This window comes from Daucus carota, chromosome 8 (genome assembly GCF_001625215.2).
Source record: "Daucus carota subsp. sativus chromosome 8, DH1 v3.0, whole genome shotgun sequence".
Classification (NCBI taxonomy): domain Eukaryota; kingdom Viridiplantae; phylum Streptophyta; class Magnoliopsida; order Apiales; family Apiaceae; genus Daucus; species Daucus carota.
Window position 1 is genome coordinate 3295267 of NC_030388.2, and position 19353 is coordinate 3314619.

A 19353-nucleotide genomic window follows, 5' to 3' on the forward strand; every position below is an offset into this window, starting at 1 on the left:
AGCCGGTGCTAATTAGGATAGGAGCTCACTTTTCACGACCAAAATTGTTCTGTTTGGGGTTTATATTTTCAGCATGTCTATAGCTGATATCCGGCATGTCAATAGCTGAGGTCCCGCTCCTCCAATCTCAGTTTATGAGATTAGGGTTTTTAAACACTATTCAAACAATAGTTTTTATGTTGATAAGGTTAATTGTGATGTTGTTGCAATTTGGATCGCGTGGAAGATATTTAATTTCATTTTTAGTTTTAAAAATTTTAAATTTCACGTGTCAAGCGATCATGAAACAAATCAGTTAATTATTTTTAGTATGTTATTTGTTTTGGTCATTTGGGGTTTTGTCCCGACCGTGTGATATTCTCGTTAATGAAATTGCTTTTATTTTGAGTCAAAAGAAAATATGAATACAGAGTATGTATAAAAAAGAGTATTGAAATTGTCATCTTCTTCAATGTATTAACTTACTAGGAGTCGCATATAATATTATATTTTATAGAATGATTTAAGAGTATCATCAGAGATGCTCTTAGCTGGGACACTAACAATGATCAAACTTAGTATATTTTTCTTAACTTTGTATATTATAAATTTATTTTTTATTTATTTAAAGAAAGAGTTTTGATAGGAAAAAAATCTTAAAGCATAAATACTGAACAATAATAAAATTTAGTATTTTTTTTTTTTTGACAAATATGGCTTATAGCCTTACAAATGAGTATCTGTTCTAAGATATTCTCGAAATGAGCCAGGGTCGAACCCAAGACCTGGGACGACAGAGGATAAACCCTTAACCACTAGGCTATCCAACCGTGCTAATTTAGTATTTTTAAGAGAAATAGTTGTATTAAATATAATTTCTGTCAAGTTCTGAGCTAATTCAAGATTAAAAAAGTTCACTAACTTTAACTTCACCCTTGTAGTCGTGATCTTTTGATTTAATTGTTTTCACAATTTAATTTTGTTTGATTTTGGAATTTTCAAATCGCCCATTCATCCTTTTCTTATCTATATATGTAGTATATTTTAAAAAAAAAATGTAGAATCGAAAGCAACTATCTTGGTATGCTAGCTAAAATGAACACTTTTGCAAAAATCAAAATGTCAAAAATAAAGCTGGAAATCCAGTTGTTGATTTCCTAAGAAAAAACGGTAGCTTAGCAAAAGAGAACAAGTAATCAACCCAATTCTCTATAAATTAAAGCATACAAATAAAATAAGAATACGCAACTAATATCAAATTGGGCATACAAGTATTATTGCAGAGCTAATAATTGCAGCTGTTGAACTAGATCAAAACATTTGTTTAGCTAAAACAAGCTCTGCACATGAATCATGGTTGGTGTATTTACTTATTGGTCATTGTCATATTGTCAAATTCTCGATTAATCGGATTAATTATCGATAATTTTTTATCATTTGAACTATTTAATAATATTTAACTAATTATTAACTCTAATAATATGTTAAATCTCGTACACTAACGTATAAAATTATTCTTGGGAAATAAATGAAATCCAAATACACATAAATATATTCTCTCTGTCCCGGAAGATTCTTTACGTTCCTTTTTGACACGTACTTTTACGCTCCTGTAAATTATACTTACATAGTAAAAAAGATAAAAAAAATTCCTGAAAAAAAATTTGATGTTTAAAATTTTATTCAGAAAAAGAAAAAAATAAAAAATACATTATAAAACTATACTTGACAAAAGTCTCAGAATACGTGCAAACAGTGTAGGGATGGATGGAGTATCAGATATCTACAGGGGTGTGCATGATGCGGTTTGGTGCGGTTCCGGACATTAACCGTTACCAAACCGATGAATGCGGTTCGGTTCGGTTAATCATCATTAACCGTAACCGCACCAACTAAAACGGTTTTTCGGTTGCGGTTAACCATTAGTCGGTTGCGGTTTTTTTTCGATTTTTCCACTACTATTTGCTCCTCTTGTGCATAATGATTTTTTTTAAAAATATAAAATTTTCATGAATATGTACAATATGTTCGGTTACTATTTACTATTGTTTCTCATATAGGAAACATTACATACTTTCATCTAAAAAACCTTAATACACAATAAAAACTAAAACATACATATTTTGACAAGAAATTAGACGATGTCAAGTCAATAAAATCACCCAAAATCAACTAATCATGAAATTCAAATAAAAAGTTTTGAAAAAAATACATAAATAAAAAAAGTAGAATAGGTTTCATAATAAAATTTGATCAGCAGATTAACAACAGAAATATTTCTGCTTTGTGGCAAATCACAATAGCCCTAGTTTTTGATCAAGCCGCTCCTCCAAATATTTGGGTGCCCGGTTATTTAAGTGATTCAGCAAGTATGCAAGTATGGAAGAAGAACCTCCATATAAAATTAGCTGTGAAGTTTAAAAATGACTAAGGTGCTTTATTACTATTATTACTATATATATATATATATATATTTATATTTATATATATTTCGGTTCGGTTAATTTCGGTGCGGTTTTAGCATAAAACCGAAAATAAAACCGCACCACTAATTTCGATTTTTTATCTCGGTTATTTTCGGTTTTATTTGCGGTTTGGTTTTTTTCGGTGTGGTTTTTCGGTTTTTTTAGGGTTTTTTTGCGGTTTCGGTTTTTCCTGCTCGCCCGTAGATATCTATATTATACTAGCAATGACAAGATTTAGTCGCTATATGTAAAGTATAAATCTAGAAGTGTTACAGCTAATTGATGACAAATGCTTTAATATTTAATATATATTTTAAGATTCAATGATATGTTTCGAGAATATTCCATGCATAAACCATTTGCTTTGGAAAATAAAAAGATTTGAGGCAGACAGACAGTTGTAATCCGTCTGTTTCAGTTGTATTGCGTACAAGAAAGGCTGAAAACAGTACAAATCATAAACAAACAATTCCACCATAAAATAATTCCTTTTTTTTTTTTGTCTATATAAAACGAATTGTAAAATTGAAAATCAAAACTAATCGATTGACATACCAATTCAGGATTTATAAGAGATGTTTTTGATAAACTCAAATTTTTCTGTCAAATTAGAATGTAATCGATAAGTCGATAAAATATTTTCTAAGAATTAATCAGGAAGGAATCTTTAAAACAAGTAGTATACGTTCTAATAAATCTCGAGTCAGCAACACAGCAACAGTCCGAAATAATATATATTCTAATAAATCTCGAGTGAGCCAGATAATTTTTTTTAACTCCATCTACTCTATTCTAGAAAATGAATCATCTTACTAACTTCTCTATAATCCTGACAGATGATAATGAGTTTCTTCTCTGACAGAATGTTCATCTCTTATCCCTTGGTTGCTTCTCAACAGTTTCTGGGTCAAGAAAAACATATAACATGTGGAATTATTAGTTACTAGACCATAGTTTTTGACAATTTTGCTTTTGCATAGTCATAACCGGAAACATCAGTCAATCTTGTCCTAACAAGAGGTCGAGGGTTCGAGAATCGGCATGAATTTGTGAACATTTAGATAACTGATTAAGAAGTTTTTTTTCCGAGGGGCCGGAGCTCAAAACCAGAAAAACTGCCAAATAATTAAAATTTATGTCAAACCAGGCCACCACACAAATCTGAAACTCGACAGCTATGTATACGGCCCGTTGATTCTGACAGCAAGTTGCTGACAGGATGGATATGTATAACCAAGGCAGGGATGACCACCAAATACTAATGATTTTATGTCAACCATAGAACTAGAAGTAGCTCTCAAGAACATGCTTATCATTGAAAGCTTGTTTGTTTCAGCTTATAAACCGCTCATAAGTCACAAGGCGGGGTAAGTTCTAGTCCCCAGCATTAAGTTCGTAGTTACAGAGTCGAATGAAAAGTGCTGCAATTTGTAATGTCCCTACTTGCAGTTTTTATAGCATGATGACAAACACAGTTTCAACAAGTTGGGCAGTTAACAACTAATGCAAGATATAAATACAAGAAGAGCAATCATGCCAGAGAAGAAATTATCACAACAATGAAAACAAAAGAGTATAATTCCCAGATATAAAATTTGGGTAGTGACTAGTAAGTTTCCTTGCTGAAACAATAAATATAAAGCTACAATGAAAGATAAAATTGTCACAAGTGCAATGAATTCTAAGTCAAGCAATGGCACTTGATCACCTTTGCATTGACTAGTGCCCTGAGGGTTTCAAATTTCTATATCTATGAAAATTTTCAACTCACTTGAACTTTCTTAAGTATTGCTTGTTCCGGACAATCTACTTCTTTCCGAACATAAATCTTCACCATATCCTGTATAATAATATAGTTGGTTGATCATACCTGACATGTGGCAGATATATGGGGGGGTATGGGTAAGCTGAGCTCACCGTTGCATCTTGACTGTTAGATATCGACTAGCAGTCTGCTACTACATGTTTAACTGGAAACACCAAGCTAAGTATCTGAAATGCTAAAGCTAATATTCACTGCCCTGCCATGTGAAGACAAATTTTCTTAGGTATTAATGAATTTAAGACATTTTTTAAAAAAGTAATGGTTTCCGTTCAATATAATTCTTTTTCTAAATTGAGTACTTCCTATTGTTAAGTATTACTGAATCATCAATTAAATTTAAAATAATCATGAATTATGGATGGTGATTTGAAAGAAACACCCCCCCCCCCCCCCCCCCCCCCCCCCCAAACCAAGTAATTTCTGCATCTGCAATATATGCGTGCGTGCGTGCACTAACACTGCAGCTATACTAAACATCTTTTTTGCACATAGAAAACTCCAAAGAGCTAAAACAACTGTACAAACTAAATAATGCAACCATATTAATGTTACTACCTTTCTCTGTTCTTTATTTTATTTATGCCCCTACTGTTTATGTATATGTATCCAATGCAGCTATATTCTTTCTTTGTGCCATAACATTCTTTTAACGCAGGAAATTCCAAATAGAATAGACTACCTTAAAACTAAGACTGATATCATATGAAAATTGAAGACTACCTGAACTGAAACTAATGAAATATATACCAATACAAGGCTTAGGGACATGCCATCCACAAGCTTCATGGTGGCAGAACACATATCTTATCTATCGGCTATTTATAGGCAAGCAAAGACATGCAACTTAAACTATAAGACACTCCAACGGCTTGGTCAAGTTAAACCACAAAAGATATATTTCATTAGTAGTCACCAATAATGATTAAACAGATTAGCAAAAGTTGATGATAATAAACCAAACAGAAAAAAAATACCTATGAGATAAATTCAAGGCAATTGCACTAATTTTCCGCTTCTTGTATCTGACTAACACTGTTGCTTCCTATTAAGTGATGAAGAAGCACTCCTGCTGCAACACTGACATTCAAGCTCTCTACGGCAAGAAAAGATCGAAACTCTTCAGCCGAGCATTTAGGATTGGTTTCCAAAGTCTCATCATCTTCAACTGCTGCACTTACATCTACGGGAATGTTTCCAGGTATTTTAATCAACTGAGTGCATGATCTCTCTACCAATGGCCTTAAACCAGTGCCTTCACTGCCTAATACAAGAATTGTGGGTAAACCAGAAGCAACTTCATTAAGGGGAGCAGATTTTGGGGCAACCGAACCTCCAAGAACCCTCCAGCCATTTTCAGCAGATGAAACCAAGAACTGCATCATGTTCTTACAACATCTAAGTTCCATCAACTCAAGTGAGCCAGCACTTGCTTTGCTTACAACACCGCTCAGTGGAGCAGAATTCTTTGCACACAAAACCACCCCAGCAGCACCGAAGAAGTATGCTGACCTGATAATTGCACCTAAATTTTGAGGATCCGTCACCTCATCTAAAGCTAACCATAGAAGACCGTTTCCTTCATCAGCTGGCATAGGATCCAGTTCTTTAATACTTACCATCTCCAACGGAGAAGCATCAAGCACCAGGCCTTGATGGGGACGGTTATCAGATATCATGTTGAGATCATGTTTCGATATCTCCTTTTTGCTTAAACCAAGTTTCTCAGCTATCCTCAAAACTTTCTCAAAGCCTTTCTTGTCCTTCTTTTTCTTGTTATTAGTACTCAAATCCAGTCCCTCCTGAGTATATAAAGTGTAGAACTCTCTCCTCCCAGCCGACAAAGCAGCCAAAACAGGACCAACCCCGTAGACCCCTTCCCCTGTCATTTTCGGTAATGTAGATTCAGCAGCTTCTTTCCAAGTCTTCTTCCCCCACATCTCCTGTTGATCCCACCTCCTAAACTCTGATCTCTCCGACCTCGGTTTTACATCAACAATCCTCCCAAACCTATTCTTAATATTATCCCATCTCGGATCTTTACCCTCCTCTTCATCCCCACCTTCTCCCTCTTCATCACTACCAACCCTTTTCCTAAAATCACCACGTCGGCTTTCATACCCCCTACTTTCCCTATTCTCGACACTTGCTGCACTACCAACCTTTTCCCTAAAATCACTACGTCGATTTTCATACCGCCTACCTTCCTGATTCTCAACAACCGCTGCACCACCAACCTTCTTCCTAAAGTCACCCCGTCGAGTTTCAACCCCCCTGACATCCCCATTCTCAACAACTCCCGCACCACCCTTCAAGAATGTCTCCGCTGATTCCTCCCAAGACGACCTACTCGTCTTCGGAGCCACCACCGACTTCCCCACTCTCTTCCCATCACTAAACCTCCCTTTAGCCAACCAAGGCAGCACCTTCCCATTCCCACCTCCATTCCCACCAGCACCTCCACCAATTCCCCTCGTATAAGAACTTGAGAAACCCCGAACCCCAACAAATGACCCAACACACCCAATCGGGCACCTAATCAAACGCACATTTTCTTGGAAAACATTCAAGAAAGCATCTTTACACTTCATTCCAAAAGGGTATATCATTTTTGGGACCTTAGATTGAGACCCATTAATTAAAGATTGAATCTTTGAGGTGGGTATTGCATTATAACATCTTGCTGAAGGTAAAGCTTGGACCTTTGGAAGATTACAGTACATTTTAAGCAAAAAAATTATTATACACTGTATGTATATTGTAAAGCAAATAAAAATACTTACAACTTAGAAGATATGAGCTTCTGGGGTCCAGTATTCTTGAATAAGTTTGTTGATTTCTGCTTGTAGATTGAAGAGCTTGCAGGGTTTTAGCTGTGGAAGAGAGCAAATCAAGAACCCTCAGAAGATAGGGGATAAAAGAAGAAAGACATTACAGTACGATGCCGTTTGGTGAGAAATTTAAACACTTAAAATTTTAAAAATTAAGAAAAAAGTGGAAAAATACAGACCTTAATTATTTTACTAATTTACTTGTTTAAATTTAGCAATACTCAGACCAAATTTTTGTGCTTATCTTTGGGCTCTTGATTTTTAGAAAATCAACATAAAATATTTGGTACATGATACTTTTAAGTTTTGATCATGACATGTGTATAATAATAACATGTAGGCATTTTTCGTGAATCGGCCCGAATCGGTTGAGATACCGATTCAGGATTAATTGGAAATCGGTGATTAATCGAAATGAGTAGTTGGAGTGAAAATCGGGTTTATTTTAATATTAAAATATTATTTAATATTTATTTATTATTATATTAGCTATTTAATAACTAATATATTTACTATATTCATAAATTTATAATTATTTATATTTAGAGTAATATAGCATTTTTAATTTTAATTATTTATTATATATACTTTGATTAAAAAATATTTATGGTGATTAATCGGATTTCAAAAATCGAATCGATGGCCGACCTTGTAAAGGATTAATCGGTGGATCGGAGATATTTAGATTCGAATGCAGGATGATAATTTTTTAAAATTAAATAAACTATATTTTGATTATTATATTTTGATACAAGCAGATATACTTATGTTATGTGGTATTTTAAAAATCCCCGGTTTAATCGATTAATCCCTGCAATGTTGTCGACCGATTCGATTTTTGAAGTCTGATTAATTATTATAAATTTTTCTTAATCGAAATATATATAATAATTTATTTAAATTAAATTTCTATAGCATTTTAAATACTAACAAATATAAAATCTATGATATAGTAAAGATATATTTACTAATAAAATAGCCAATACAATAATAACTAATGACCAAAAAATATTTTAATATTAAAATACATCCGATTTTAGTACTTCCGATTAATCTCCGATTTTCGATTAATCCTAAATTGATAGATCAACCGATTAGTTCCGATTATCAATTTTTCTAACACTCATGTTATGTGATATGCGGTGACTAAAACAAATAGAATTCTAGATACTATTTGAACAAGATGTAATCTGAAGAAATATAGTACTCTATCAGTTAGGAATGAGCATTACTGCCTGAAACTATATTTATACCTGGTGAATTTGGTGTGTTTTATCAGGTGTCTGTGCTATGGTAAACATAATTCTCAATGTATATTTTTGCTAAGCAAGCCTAATGTAATATCGAGGATGGTGGTCTGCATATCAGGATGAGGTAAGTTTGACAGACAAAGCAATGTGTTTATATTTCAGCGAGACTTTCTCAAGACTTTGATCGAACACTATATTTGAGCAAGCAAGTTGAAATTTCTGATTTTAGGATCGAGTGGATAAATGGCGCGAGGGTCCTATGTGTCTTCTGAGTCTACCCTGATAGAGTAGCTAATTCAACTATTCTTTTTATTTTTTCTGGGAAACATTCTTACTATCCTTAAGGTCTCTACCTAATTGTGTTTATGTTTCCGAGTTTCTGTCTTCAAGCAGGACATACTTATGTGCGGTAACTAATGTTCAGAGCTTATGCTAGCAAACTATGTAGTGTTTTGATTCTATTCCACTGAACTGGAGTAAGCATATTGGTAAGCTCCTCAAAAGTCTGGGTCCTCTGGGACATGATTGCAGTTGTTTACTCTAGCAAGTAGCATCTTAAATCAGGTTATTTAGTTGACGGACAATTCTTTTGTATTAAGGCTAGTACCTCATAAGATGATGAATTATAGCTGGTTTGATTTTTTATATATAACACCAAAACCTATATGGAATCTATGGATTAAGGCTATGTTGCTGGCTGCATTTTGGAACTGATTAAAATGTAAACCAAAATGAAACCGATGAAACAATAATATGATGGCCCTGATCAAATGCTGAAAGGATACGCTTATCAAATCAAGTGCTGTGCAGTATGTTGTTTCTCTGAAACTTCTGAAATGACTATGCAACATTTTCCAAGTCCGGTCACCAGTCCATGATGCTCAGCCATAATTTTGAATGAGTATTCAACCATAAACTTAATTCCCTCAACCTAAACTTAATTCCCTCAACCTGTCAACCATAAACTTAATTATTGTCGCCCCTATGTTGTGTTTGGTTGGGGTGAATGATTCCGGAAGGAATGAAATGAAAAATGAACTATCTTATGGATGATTTTTAAGAAATTTCATTCTTTCTTCCATTCCATTCCCTACATCATATGCTAGATATCACCCCTTCCATTTGAGATGGAATGCTCCATTCTCTCCCATCCTCAATTTCTTCTCAAATCTCATCATAGCAATTTTGCACTCCTTCAAATTTTTTCAAAACTTTCTTCCTATCTCTATTAGTTTCAAGTATTTTTTACTCATTTCATTCCATTCCATTCCATTCTCCCCAACCAAACACAACACTAGAGTAAGACGGGAACAAAAATTTGGAGACATTTCTTTTTCATATGAACTTGGACAAAATCAAATAGTCATAATGTACAGATTAGTTGTGCATCATAAAGGATAGTGATCATTCATGCATGCGTTTCTAGTCTCATGAAAAGTAGCAATGTACAAATTCAATGATTAAATCTGAATTTTAATTAGCACAACACATATTTTGGTGCTTTTTGTTTATAAATTGATTTGCCTACTTCCTACTTCCACAAACTTATGCTCACAACATTTTCAACATCTTCCTCCTCCTCCTCCTCCTCCGCCACTGCATGCCAGTAAATATCATAACCAACACACAGAACTCCTGCATCAGCATGTCGATAACAACTCACAATGCACTCCAAATCTTCACCATATTCTTTCTAACTAGCCTAACTTCTGATGGCAACTGTCAACAAATAAACTACCCTGAAAAAAACATCCTTCTTCAGCTCAAACAATTCTGGTTTCATCCACCTTTAATCAAACAATGGTCTTCGGCCAAATCAAGTGACCATTGTACCTGGCCGGAGATCACCTGCATAGAAAATTCAGTCACTGAACTTGACCTTTCAAGTAAAGATGTGACGGGGAAAATCCCACCTTTTCTATGTGACCTCCAAAACCTCATCGCTCTTAATTTTTCATATAATTATATACCTGGATCCTTCCCAATAGGTCTTTACAATTGCTCCAAGCTTCTGTATCTAGACCTCTCTCAGAATTACTTTGTGGGACCAATTCCAGGAGATGTTGACAAACTGTCTCGACTTACAGTCCTCAATCTCGGATATAACAACTTCACTGGAGAGATTCCTGCTGCTATTGGACAGCTTTCAGAGCTTCTGGTTCTTAAGCTTTCTGCTAACTTGTTCAGTGGCTCTTTCCAGCCAGAGATTGGGAACTTGTCTAATCTTCAAGTTCTTGAAATGTCCTATCACTCATATGGTACTCATCCACCTTGGACCCTACCCATAAATTTCTTCATCAAGTTGACAAAACTGTTGTATCTTTCGATGACTGAATCAAATTTAATTGGACAAATTCTTGAAAGTATTGGCAATGCGACTGCTCTGCAAATTTTGGATTTTAGAAGCAACATACTGAGAGGAAAAATTCCAGATAGTTTGTTTCTGCTAGAGGACTTGACTTATTTGTCTCTTTACGACAACAAACTTTCCGGGTCAATTTCTCGGTCCATTAAAACTGTAAATCTAAATTTGCTAGATTTATCAGCAAATGATTTGACTGGAACTATCCCAAATGATATCGGAAAACTTACAAAATTGTCATATTTTTCATTGTTTCTCAATAAATTATCAGGGAAGATTCTAGAAGGATTGTGTGGTGGTTTGGCTCTAGAAAGGTTTTTGGTAGGTTTAAACAACTTTTCAGGATCTTTGCCAAAGTGTCTGAAAAAATGCTCCAGACTAGTTGATGTTCAGGTGGACAGGAATCAGTTCTCCGGCAATGTTTCTGAGGTGTTTGGTGTCCATCCAAATCTTGTCACCATTTCTATGAGTGGCAACAATTTTACAGGTGAATTCTCGTCCCAATCGTGAAAATTTGAAAAATATTACTTCTATTATGACAATCTAGACCTGGCCTTGCAATTTTTTGGCATATGCACTTTCACTTTAATACCAGGAATTTGATTTTGCCAATTTATCCAAGCTATTTTATCTTTTCCAGGAGAAATTCCTACAACGCTTTGCAATATGACATCCCTTGAGATTCTTGATTTGTCAAGAAACAGTTTAAGTGGTGAACTTTCTTACTGTAGTGTTTGGGAGATCTTAGCAATCTCATTGTTATAAATCTTCATGAGAATCAATTTTACGGGACAATACCAGCAACCTTCCTGGAGAACTGCCTACTGACAAATTTTAATATAAACAGCAACCATTTCAAGGGAACAATTCCCCTGGCCTTGGCCAACTGTAAGAAGTTAAAGATCCTTGATCTTGGAAACAATAACATATATAAGTGGCACATTTCCTCCGTGGCTAGATAGTCTTCCAGATCTACGAATCCTTGTCCTGAGGTCAAACAGACTTCAAGGTGAGTTGAGTGTTAGCAAGAAGGAATATTCATTTCCCAAGCTTAGAATCATGGATCTCTCTCACAATCAATTCAGTGGCGACCTGCCAATCAGTTTTTTAGATAATTTCAGAGTTGCAGTGAATTCTGATGAACTTGCTGATATGGATTTAGAAAATACTGATACAGGTTCTTATTACGAAGCTTCTGTTACATTGATTGTCAAAGGGCTAGAGGTTGAAGTAAAAAGAATTCTCAGTATTTACACAAGTATAGATCTATCTAGCAATAAGTTTACTGGAGAACTTCTAGAGGTCATCGGGGTACTTCAATCCCTGCGTCTGCTCAACGTATCTCATAACAGGCTTTTAGGCCATATCCCATCCTCGTTGGGAAACATGAGTATTATTCCCTGGCAATTGACTAGTCTGACATTTCTTTCAAACTTGAACCTCTCGGAAAACCATCTTACTGGAGCAATTCCAAAAGGAAGGCAATTCGACACTTTTAGTAATGAGTCATTCATGGGTAATGCGGCCTTGTGTGGAGTTCCTCTAATGAAAAAAATGTGGAAATGATGAGTCCCTAATATCAGAAGTTAATGATGATGACGACGAAGATTGGTTTGCATGGGAACTGATGCTAATGGGTTATGGATGTGGACTGGTATGCGGACTGTCCACCGGATACATTGTTTTCACAACTTCAAAGCCTAAACGATTTGTGATATTCGTTGAAGGAGCTCAGCAAAGGCTGATTAAAAGAACCAAGAACAAGAAGATCCGGCCTTTTTATCAGACAGCTAGTTACTGGTTGATTTTTGTTCAAGTTTGGGGTGCCTTGTTTTTGTTGCTTCTGGTTTTTGGAATTTATATGTTTATCTGAATGCTGTTGTTTAGTTCTAGATTTATTTGACACGAGATTGTTATATAATGATAATGAGACTATGTTTAGTCATTGTGCTACTACTAGTCAACCAATAAAACAGAAACTCTTAATTCCTTTTAGCCAAACAGCTCCTTATGAGCTGTAAATGATTCTGTTAGTACAAGTGGTGCATAGCAGTAGACTATAAATATAGACTCATTGTACAGCTTACTCTACAAGTTGTAAATACATTTCTTAGTTCAATATTCAGTATTTCTCTCTCTAAATCTCCATGTACAGTTCCATACTATTTGTTGATTCCAGTCATAATCATGTAGATCATCCATGAGATCAAGTCTTACTACTTAGATTCATGAAGTCTTTATGGTATCAGAGCGAAGATCGTTGGGATAAGCTTCTCAGTTGCGAATTGCTGAATTCTAGGGTTTGTACTTGATCTATACTCATACAGTTCTTGATTCTATCTACACAGTACTTGATTCCGCACTAGTTATAGCTTTGTTTCAATTTGTTATTTGATGAAATTCTATCAAATTCTATGTTGATTTGGTGAAATTTGTTGAGATTCTTGAAGTTTAGAGAATTCTGAATTTAGTATTGGATAATTGACTTGAGAATGGTGAAGAACACATATGCTAATGTAGTTACAAACACTGCTAATATTGGTACTTCTGGTATGATTGGGAATTCTGGTAATATTGGCACTTCTGGTGAAGATGCTAATCTTGAAGGTCATAACAATGACAATGGAATAATGTTGAATACACATCCATTGTATCTGCAAAATGTTGATCATCCTGGTTTAGTTCTTATTTCCAAGAAGTTAACTGGAGCAGAGAACTATGGACCTTGGTGTAGATCTCTTAAGATTGCTTTGTCAGCCAAGAATAAGCTTGGAATTTTGACTGGAACTTTTCCAGTACCTGAATATGACTCTCCATTGAGAGCTCAATGGGAGAGAGTAAATGATATGCTGATCAGTTGGATTTTGAACACAATTTCTGATGAAATCAGTAATGGAATGGACTATGTACATTCCGCAAAAGATGTTTGGGATGAGTTACATGAACAGTTTTCATCGATCAATGGACACAGAGTTTATCAAGTTCTGAAGGATCTACATGCCTTAGAACAGGGTGATAAATCTGTGGAGTTGTATTATCACAAGATGAAGAACATGTGGGATGAATATGCAGCCTTAGAACCTATGGTCAACTGCACTGTTCCTAATTGTCAGTGTGAAAAACACATAGTTCAAGATAATAGGGAACAGAGAAAGAGATTGCTTCAGTTTCTTATGGGACTACATGAGAGTTACTCTGCAGCTAGAGGCCAGATTTTAATGATGAATCCTCTTCCATCTTTACCACAGGCATTTTCTTTGATTAAGCAGGAAGAGAGACAAAGGCAGAATTATTCTACTTCTACAACTTTTCTGGGAAATGTCAATGCAAAACCAGGTGCAACTTCTGGACTTAAATCTCAGACAAATCAGACTGATCTTGCTACAAAGAAGCTCATGAAATGCACTTATTGCCATAAGGATGGTCACTTGAAAGAAAATTGCTACAAATTAATAGGCTATCCACCAAAGGGCAAAGGCAGAGGCAAACCTCAAGGCTTCAGACCATATCCTCAGGCTAATCAAGTTTCAGCATCTGTTATTGGTGATAACACAATTTCAGATCAACCATCTTTGGAAAGCCTTCAACAGCAAATGTCTCAGCTGATGAACTACATGAAAGGAACAAAAGCTGGACCTAGTGGCACTACACCTGAGGATCACATTGCCATGGCAGGTCTAGTCTATTCCTTTTCTATGTTTTCTTCTGCATCTGTTCCTTTAGGCTCTATGTGGATAATAGATACTGGAGCTTCCAATCACATGTGCTGTGATAAAGCACTCATGAGTAATATCCACACTATACTTCAACCTTTTCACATTGCTTTGCCAAATAAGCAAACTATTCTGGTTAATCAGCTAGGCACAGTTCATTTGACATCACATCTTGTCTTGCATAATGTCCTTTTTGTGCCTACATTCAATTGCAATTTACTATCTGTTAGTAAATTGACTCTAGATAGTGATTGTACTGTACAATTCACTACATCTCAGTGTCTTTTTCAGGACCAGAACCAGGTGATTCTGGCCACTGGTGTTGAAAGGGGAGGATTGTACTATCTCACACAATCAACTTCCCAAGTTTCTTCTACTTCACCTGTTTCTTCTCAGCATGCTGTCTGCTCTACAGTTGTTTCTAACACTGTTTCTAATGCCAATTCCAAACTGTGGCATCTTAGATTAGGTCATGCACCTAATTCTGTACTTAAACACATTAAGTGTGTAGGCTCTTTGCAAGATTGTAATGGTGATTGTCCTGTTTGTCCATTGTCTAAACAATCTATGCTTCCTTTTCCTAAAAACAGTACATCTCATGCTCATGCTGTTTTTGATTTAATACATATGTCTGGGGTCCATATCACATCTCCACTACACAAGGATGTTCTTATTTTCTCACTATAGTTGATGACTGTAGTAGAGCTACTTGGACATTTCTTTTAGTTAGCAAACAACATGTTTTTGCTAAATTTCAAGCTTTTCACAATTTTGTCCACAAACATTTTAACACCACTGTTAAAACTGTTAGAACAGACCATGGTAGTGAGTTCTTAAACAGTTCTTTTCATGCTTTGTTTGAAAAACTGGGAATAAAACACCAAAAATCTTGCACGTACACCCCTCAGCAAAATGCTAGGGTTGAACGAAAGCATAAACATTTACTTGAGCTTACTAGAGCTCTGAGATTTCAGGCTGGTCTGCCTCATAAATACTGGGGAGAATGTCTTTTGGCAGCTACTTACCTTATTAACATACTTCCCACCCCAGTCCTCAATTACAAAAGTCCTTTTGAGATTTTGTATAACAAAGTACCAGATTATTTGAGTGTTAGAGCTTTTGGATGTTTGTGTTACTCTTCTATTCATTCAACTGATAAACTAGCACCAAGGGCAATTCAGTGTGTGTTCATTGGATATCCATATTTGGAGAAAGGCTACAAATTATTGAGATTGGATAATCACTCAATTTTTGTGAGTCGACATGTTAAATTCCATGAGAATATTTTCCCATATCACATTACTTCATCTATTTCTCAGTCACATACTATACAAAATCCAAAATCTGTGCAAACAACTTCAGCAAATTCCTATACCTTTCTCAACTGGTTGGGGCAATCTGATACACAGTCTATACAAGATTTTGAGTTTGATATGGGATCTCCTATTCAGCAAAGCACTCCTCAATCTGATCATCACAGTCCACATATATCTGATATGTCTAATCATTCTATTCCAAAGGTGTCTCCTGTTCTGGTTCCAGAGTCATCTGTGTCTGAAATATCTTCTATACCTGCTAATGGTATTAGACAATCTACTAGAGAGAGACAGAGACCATCATGGTGGAATGATTATCAAGTACCTACTGCACATGTTTCAGTTAATGGTATTGACAGTTCTGTAATGCCAACAAGTGTGCATTCTGATTCTCCATTAGAAACTGATGCATCAGATCCTTTTACTATGCATTTGTCTCATCATACTTATGATCCTGATACACAGACATGTGTAGCTTATTCAAATGCTGTTTTTGAGCCATCATATTACCATCAAGCTGTTCAAGATCCAGAGTGGATTAAAGCTATGCAGAAGGAATTGGCTGCTTTAGAATCTACTAATACTTGGTCATTAGTTCCATTACCAAAGGGCAAGCGGACTATAGGTTGCAGATGGGTGTTCAAGGTGAAATATTTGCCTGATGGTAATGTTGAACGTTTTAAGGCTCGACTTGTTGCAAAAGGATTCACACAATCAGCAGGCGTTGATTATCATGAGACTTATGCACCTGTTGTGAAGCTGGTCACAGTAAGAACATTATTGGCTATTTCAGCAGCAAAAGGGTGGTTTGTTGAGCAATTGGACGTCAACAACGCTTTCTTACACGGAGATCTCACTGAAGAAGTATATATGCAACCACCTCTTGGATATGCATTTACGCCTTCACAGTCTCATTTGGTCTGTCGATTGAATAAATCCATCTATGGGTTAAAACAAGCCTCTCGAGAGTGGTTTGCTAAATTGAATGCTTCATTGGTCAAAGCAGGATATACTCAATCCAAACTTGATTATTCTCTGTTCACATATACAAAAGGATCAATTTTTGTGGCTGTTGTAGTGTATGTTGACGATATTCTTCTAGCTGGAAATGACATGCCTACCATCAAAGCCCTTAAGCAACTTCTGGATAATCAGTTCAGCATCAAGGATCTTGGTCCTATTAAGTACTATCTAGGACTAGAGGTTCATAGATCTGATAAAGGAATCTTTATGAACCAGCAAAAGTTTATCACAGATTTACTTGTGTCTGCATCTATGACAGATTGCAAACCATTATCAGTTCCTGTTGCTCCACATGTCAAACTGTTTGACAATATTGATTCAGGTGAACTTATTGATAATCCTTCACAATTCAGAGCTTGGGTTGGAAAACTACTTTACCTCACATCTTCTAGACCAGATATCTCCTTTTCAGTACAATCATTGTCTCAGTTTCTTCATGCTCCAAGAACTGCACATATGGAAGCTGCTAAACGAGTCCTTCGCTACCTGAAGCATACCATGACTCATGGTTTGTTTTTTCCTTCACGGAACACACTTGAATTCAGGGGTTATAGTGATAGTGATTGGGCTGGTGATGTGGTCGATCGACGTTCAGTAGGGGGATATTGTTTCTTACTTGGCTCTGCTACAATTTCTTGGAGAGCTAAAAAGCAAACTCTCACATCTCGTAGTTCTGCCGAGGCTGAATACAGAGCATTAGCTGATGCGTCTTGTGAAGTTATGTGGCTTAAGCAACTTCTGCAAGAATTGCAAGTGCTTGTTCCTGGTTCTACTACTTTTTTTTGTGACAGCAAAGCAGCAGTTGATCTCACTGCTAATCCAGTATATCATGCCTGAAACAAAACACATAGAGATAGATGCTCATTTCATTCGAGAAAAGATAGCACATGGTATTGTCAATGTTATCCAGATTGCGTCTCGAGAAAATTTAGCTGATGTGCTAACTAAAGGACTTGGCAAGGTTCCACATTGGTTTTGTCTGTCTCAATTGGGCATCACATATACTACTGCTGCTTCACTTCCTGATGGGGGGAATAAGGCACTTTACAAAAACAAAGGAAAGGCGGTAATCATAGAGGATGAAGAAGAAGCAAAGGATCAGCATATGTCTGATCAAAGGGGGGCTAATGAGACTATGTTTAGTCATTGTGCTACTACTAGTCAACCAATAAAACAGAAACTCTTAATTCCTTTTAGCCAAACAGCTCCTTATGAGCTGTAACTGATTCTGTTAGTACAAGTGGTGCATAGCAGTAGACTATAAATATAGACTCATTGTACAGCTTACTCTACAAGTTGTAAATACATTTCTTAGTTCAATATTCAGTATTTCTCTCTCTAAATCTCCATGTACAGTTCCATACTATTTGTTGATTCCAGTCATAATCATGTAGATCATCCATGAGATCAAGTCTTACTACTTAGATTCATGAAGTCTTTAAATGAGTGGTTCTGTAGATTGTAGATATTGTGTCACTTAATACGGTGTTTAGAATGAGCCTGCAGATAATAATGCACCACATCTGCTATGTGACTAAGCGAGCCTTTACTTGAACCTGTGGATGGAATCCTCTTGTAAAAGGCTTTGAGTTTACTTGTCGCGAGCTAAGTATACAGTGATCTGTGTTTCGGAGATAATGTTGCTTGATAGACAACGTTTCTTTTATGATGACGTATCTATGCAGCAAATGCCAATTTTATTTTATTTTTGTTTCGCCGTTTTGATTTCATTCCAATGAGCTATGGCATTCTTCAGTCACGAAGCATACTCTCTGTTCTTAAGGTCTCTACCTCCTGGACACGTTCATATTCCCTAATCATCCTGCTTCCGAGCTAGTGTCTGACAACAAGCGGTCCAGATCAGCTAGCACGCAAAACAATTGTTATGTATTATCTGGTTGATTATGTCTCCTAGATGTCTTAAATAAGCTTATATTTCAGTCTGCATTCTGGAACTGATTGGACTATGATGAAAACCAAAATGAAACCGCTGAAACGACCAAAATTACATGGTCTGATAAGGGTTTTTATGTCCCTATATAAACATTATTATCATGTATTTTTTTTTTATTTGACTTTAGCTAGAATTTGTCTTTTTTTCTTTATAGGATTTTTATGTCCCTATATAAACAAGATTTATGATGTATTTTATGATCTTTATCAAGTTTTCTCCTCTTTCTGGTGGATACGAGACTTAACAATTGAATTCGTGCTTGCGGATTCAGTCTTGTTTATAATTTATGCTTGTGTTTCATGCGCATATTTCACTTATTCTACATGTTTTTGACATCAGCACAACAGATGCCTTCCTGTATTCTTTAACCAGTGAGAGAGTTGAAAACCTGATGAAACTATTTACCTTTTCGACTCGAACAATTCTGATCACTCACCTTCAATTGAACAATGGTTTTCTGCCAGATTAAGTGACCATTTTACGGTTTTACCTGGCCACAGATCACCTGCACAGAAAATTCTGTCGCTGGACTTAACCTTTCCAGCAAAGATGATGACAGGCTACAGTTGTAATTAGTGCAAGTATATTTACAAACACGATTCTGATAACAAATCACAAGTAACACATTACATGAAGAT

The 19353-nt window shown here is 35.7% G+C and overlaps 3 protein-coding genes across 6 annotated transcripts; 2 read left to right on the plus strand and 1 right to left on the minus strand.

Moving 5' to 3' along the window:
* Positions 1 to 3229: 3229 nt before the first annotated feature.
* LOC108199846 (uncharacterized) lies at positions 3230 to 7183 on the minus strand. 4 transcript variants are annotated; one of them, XR_001802501.2, is made up of 3 exons: positions 5244 to 7176; positions 4362 to 4465; positions 3981 to 4284 (listed from the first exon to the last, which is right to left on the minus strand). XR_001802501.2 is itself a non-coding variant. In XM_017367846.2 (3 exons), exon 2 carries the CDS (start codon positions 6873 to 6875, stop codon positions 5271 to 5273), a length of 1605 nt encoding a protein of 534 aa, XP_017223335.1. In that variant the 5' UTR covers positions 6876 to 6968; positions 7050 to 7183; the 3' UTR covers positions 3981 to 4465; positions 5244 to 5270. The 4 variants fall into 4 exon arrangements, 3 of the variants coding, with proteins under 3 accessions (XP_017223334.1, XP_017223335.1, XP_017223333.1); XM_017367846.2 differs by having other exon boundaries at positions 3981 to 4465; positions 5244 to 6968; positions 7050 to 7183; XM_017367845.2 differs by lacking the exons at positions 3981 to 4284; positions 4362 to 4465 and adding an exon at positions 3230 to 3346.
* On the plus strand, positions 7116 to 12607 carry LOC108199847 (receptor-like protein 52). The gene is made up of 2 exons (XM_064083099.1): positions 7116 to 7217; positions 8377 to 12607. The coding sequence occupies exon 2, from the start codon at positions 9948 to 9950 to the stop codon at positions 11217 to 11219; it is 1272 nt and encodes a 423-aa protein (XP_063939169.1). The 5' UTR covers positions 7116 to 7217; positions 8377 to 9947; the 3' UTR covers positions 11220 to 12607.
* On the plus strand, positions 11769 to 12275 carry LOC108197960 (receptor-like protein 9DC3). Its single transcript, XM_017365696.2, has one exon. It carries the CDS (start codon positions 11769 to 11771, stop codon positions 12273 to 12275), a length of 507 nt encoding a protein of 168 aa, XP_017221185.2.
* Positions 12608 to 19353: the final 6746 nt, after the last annotated feature.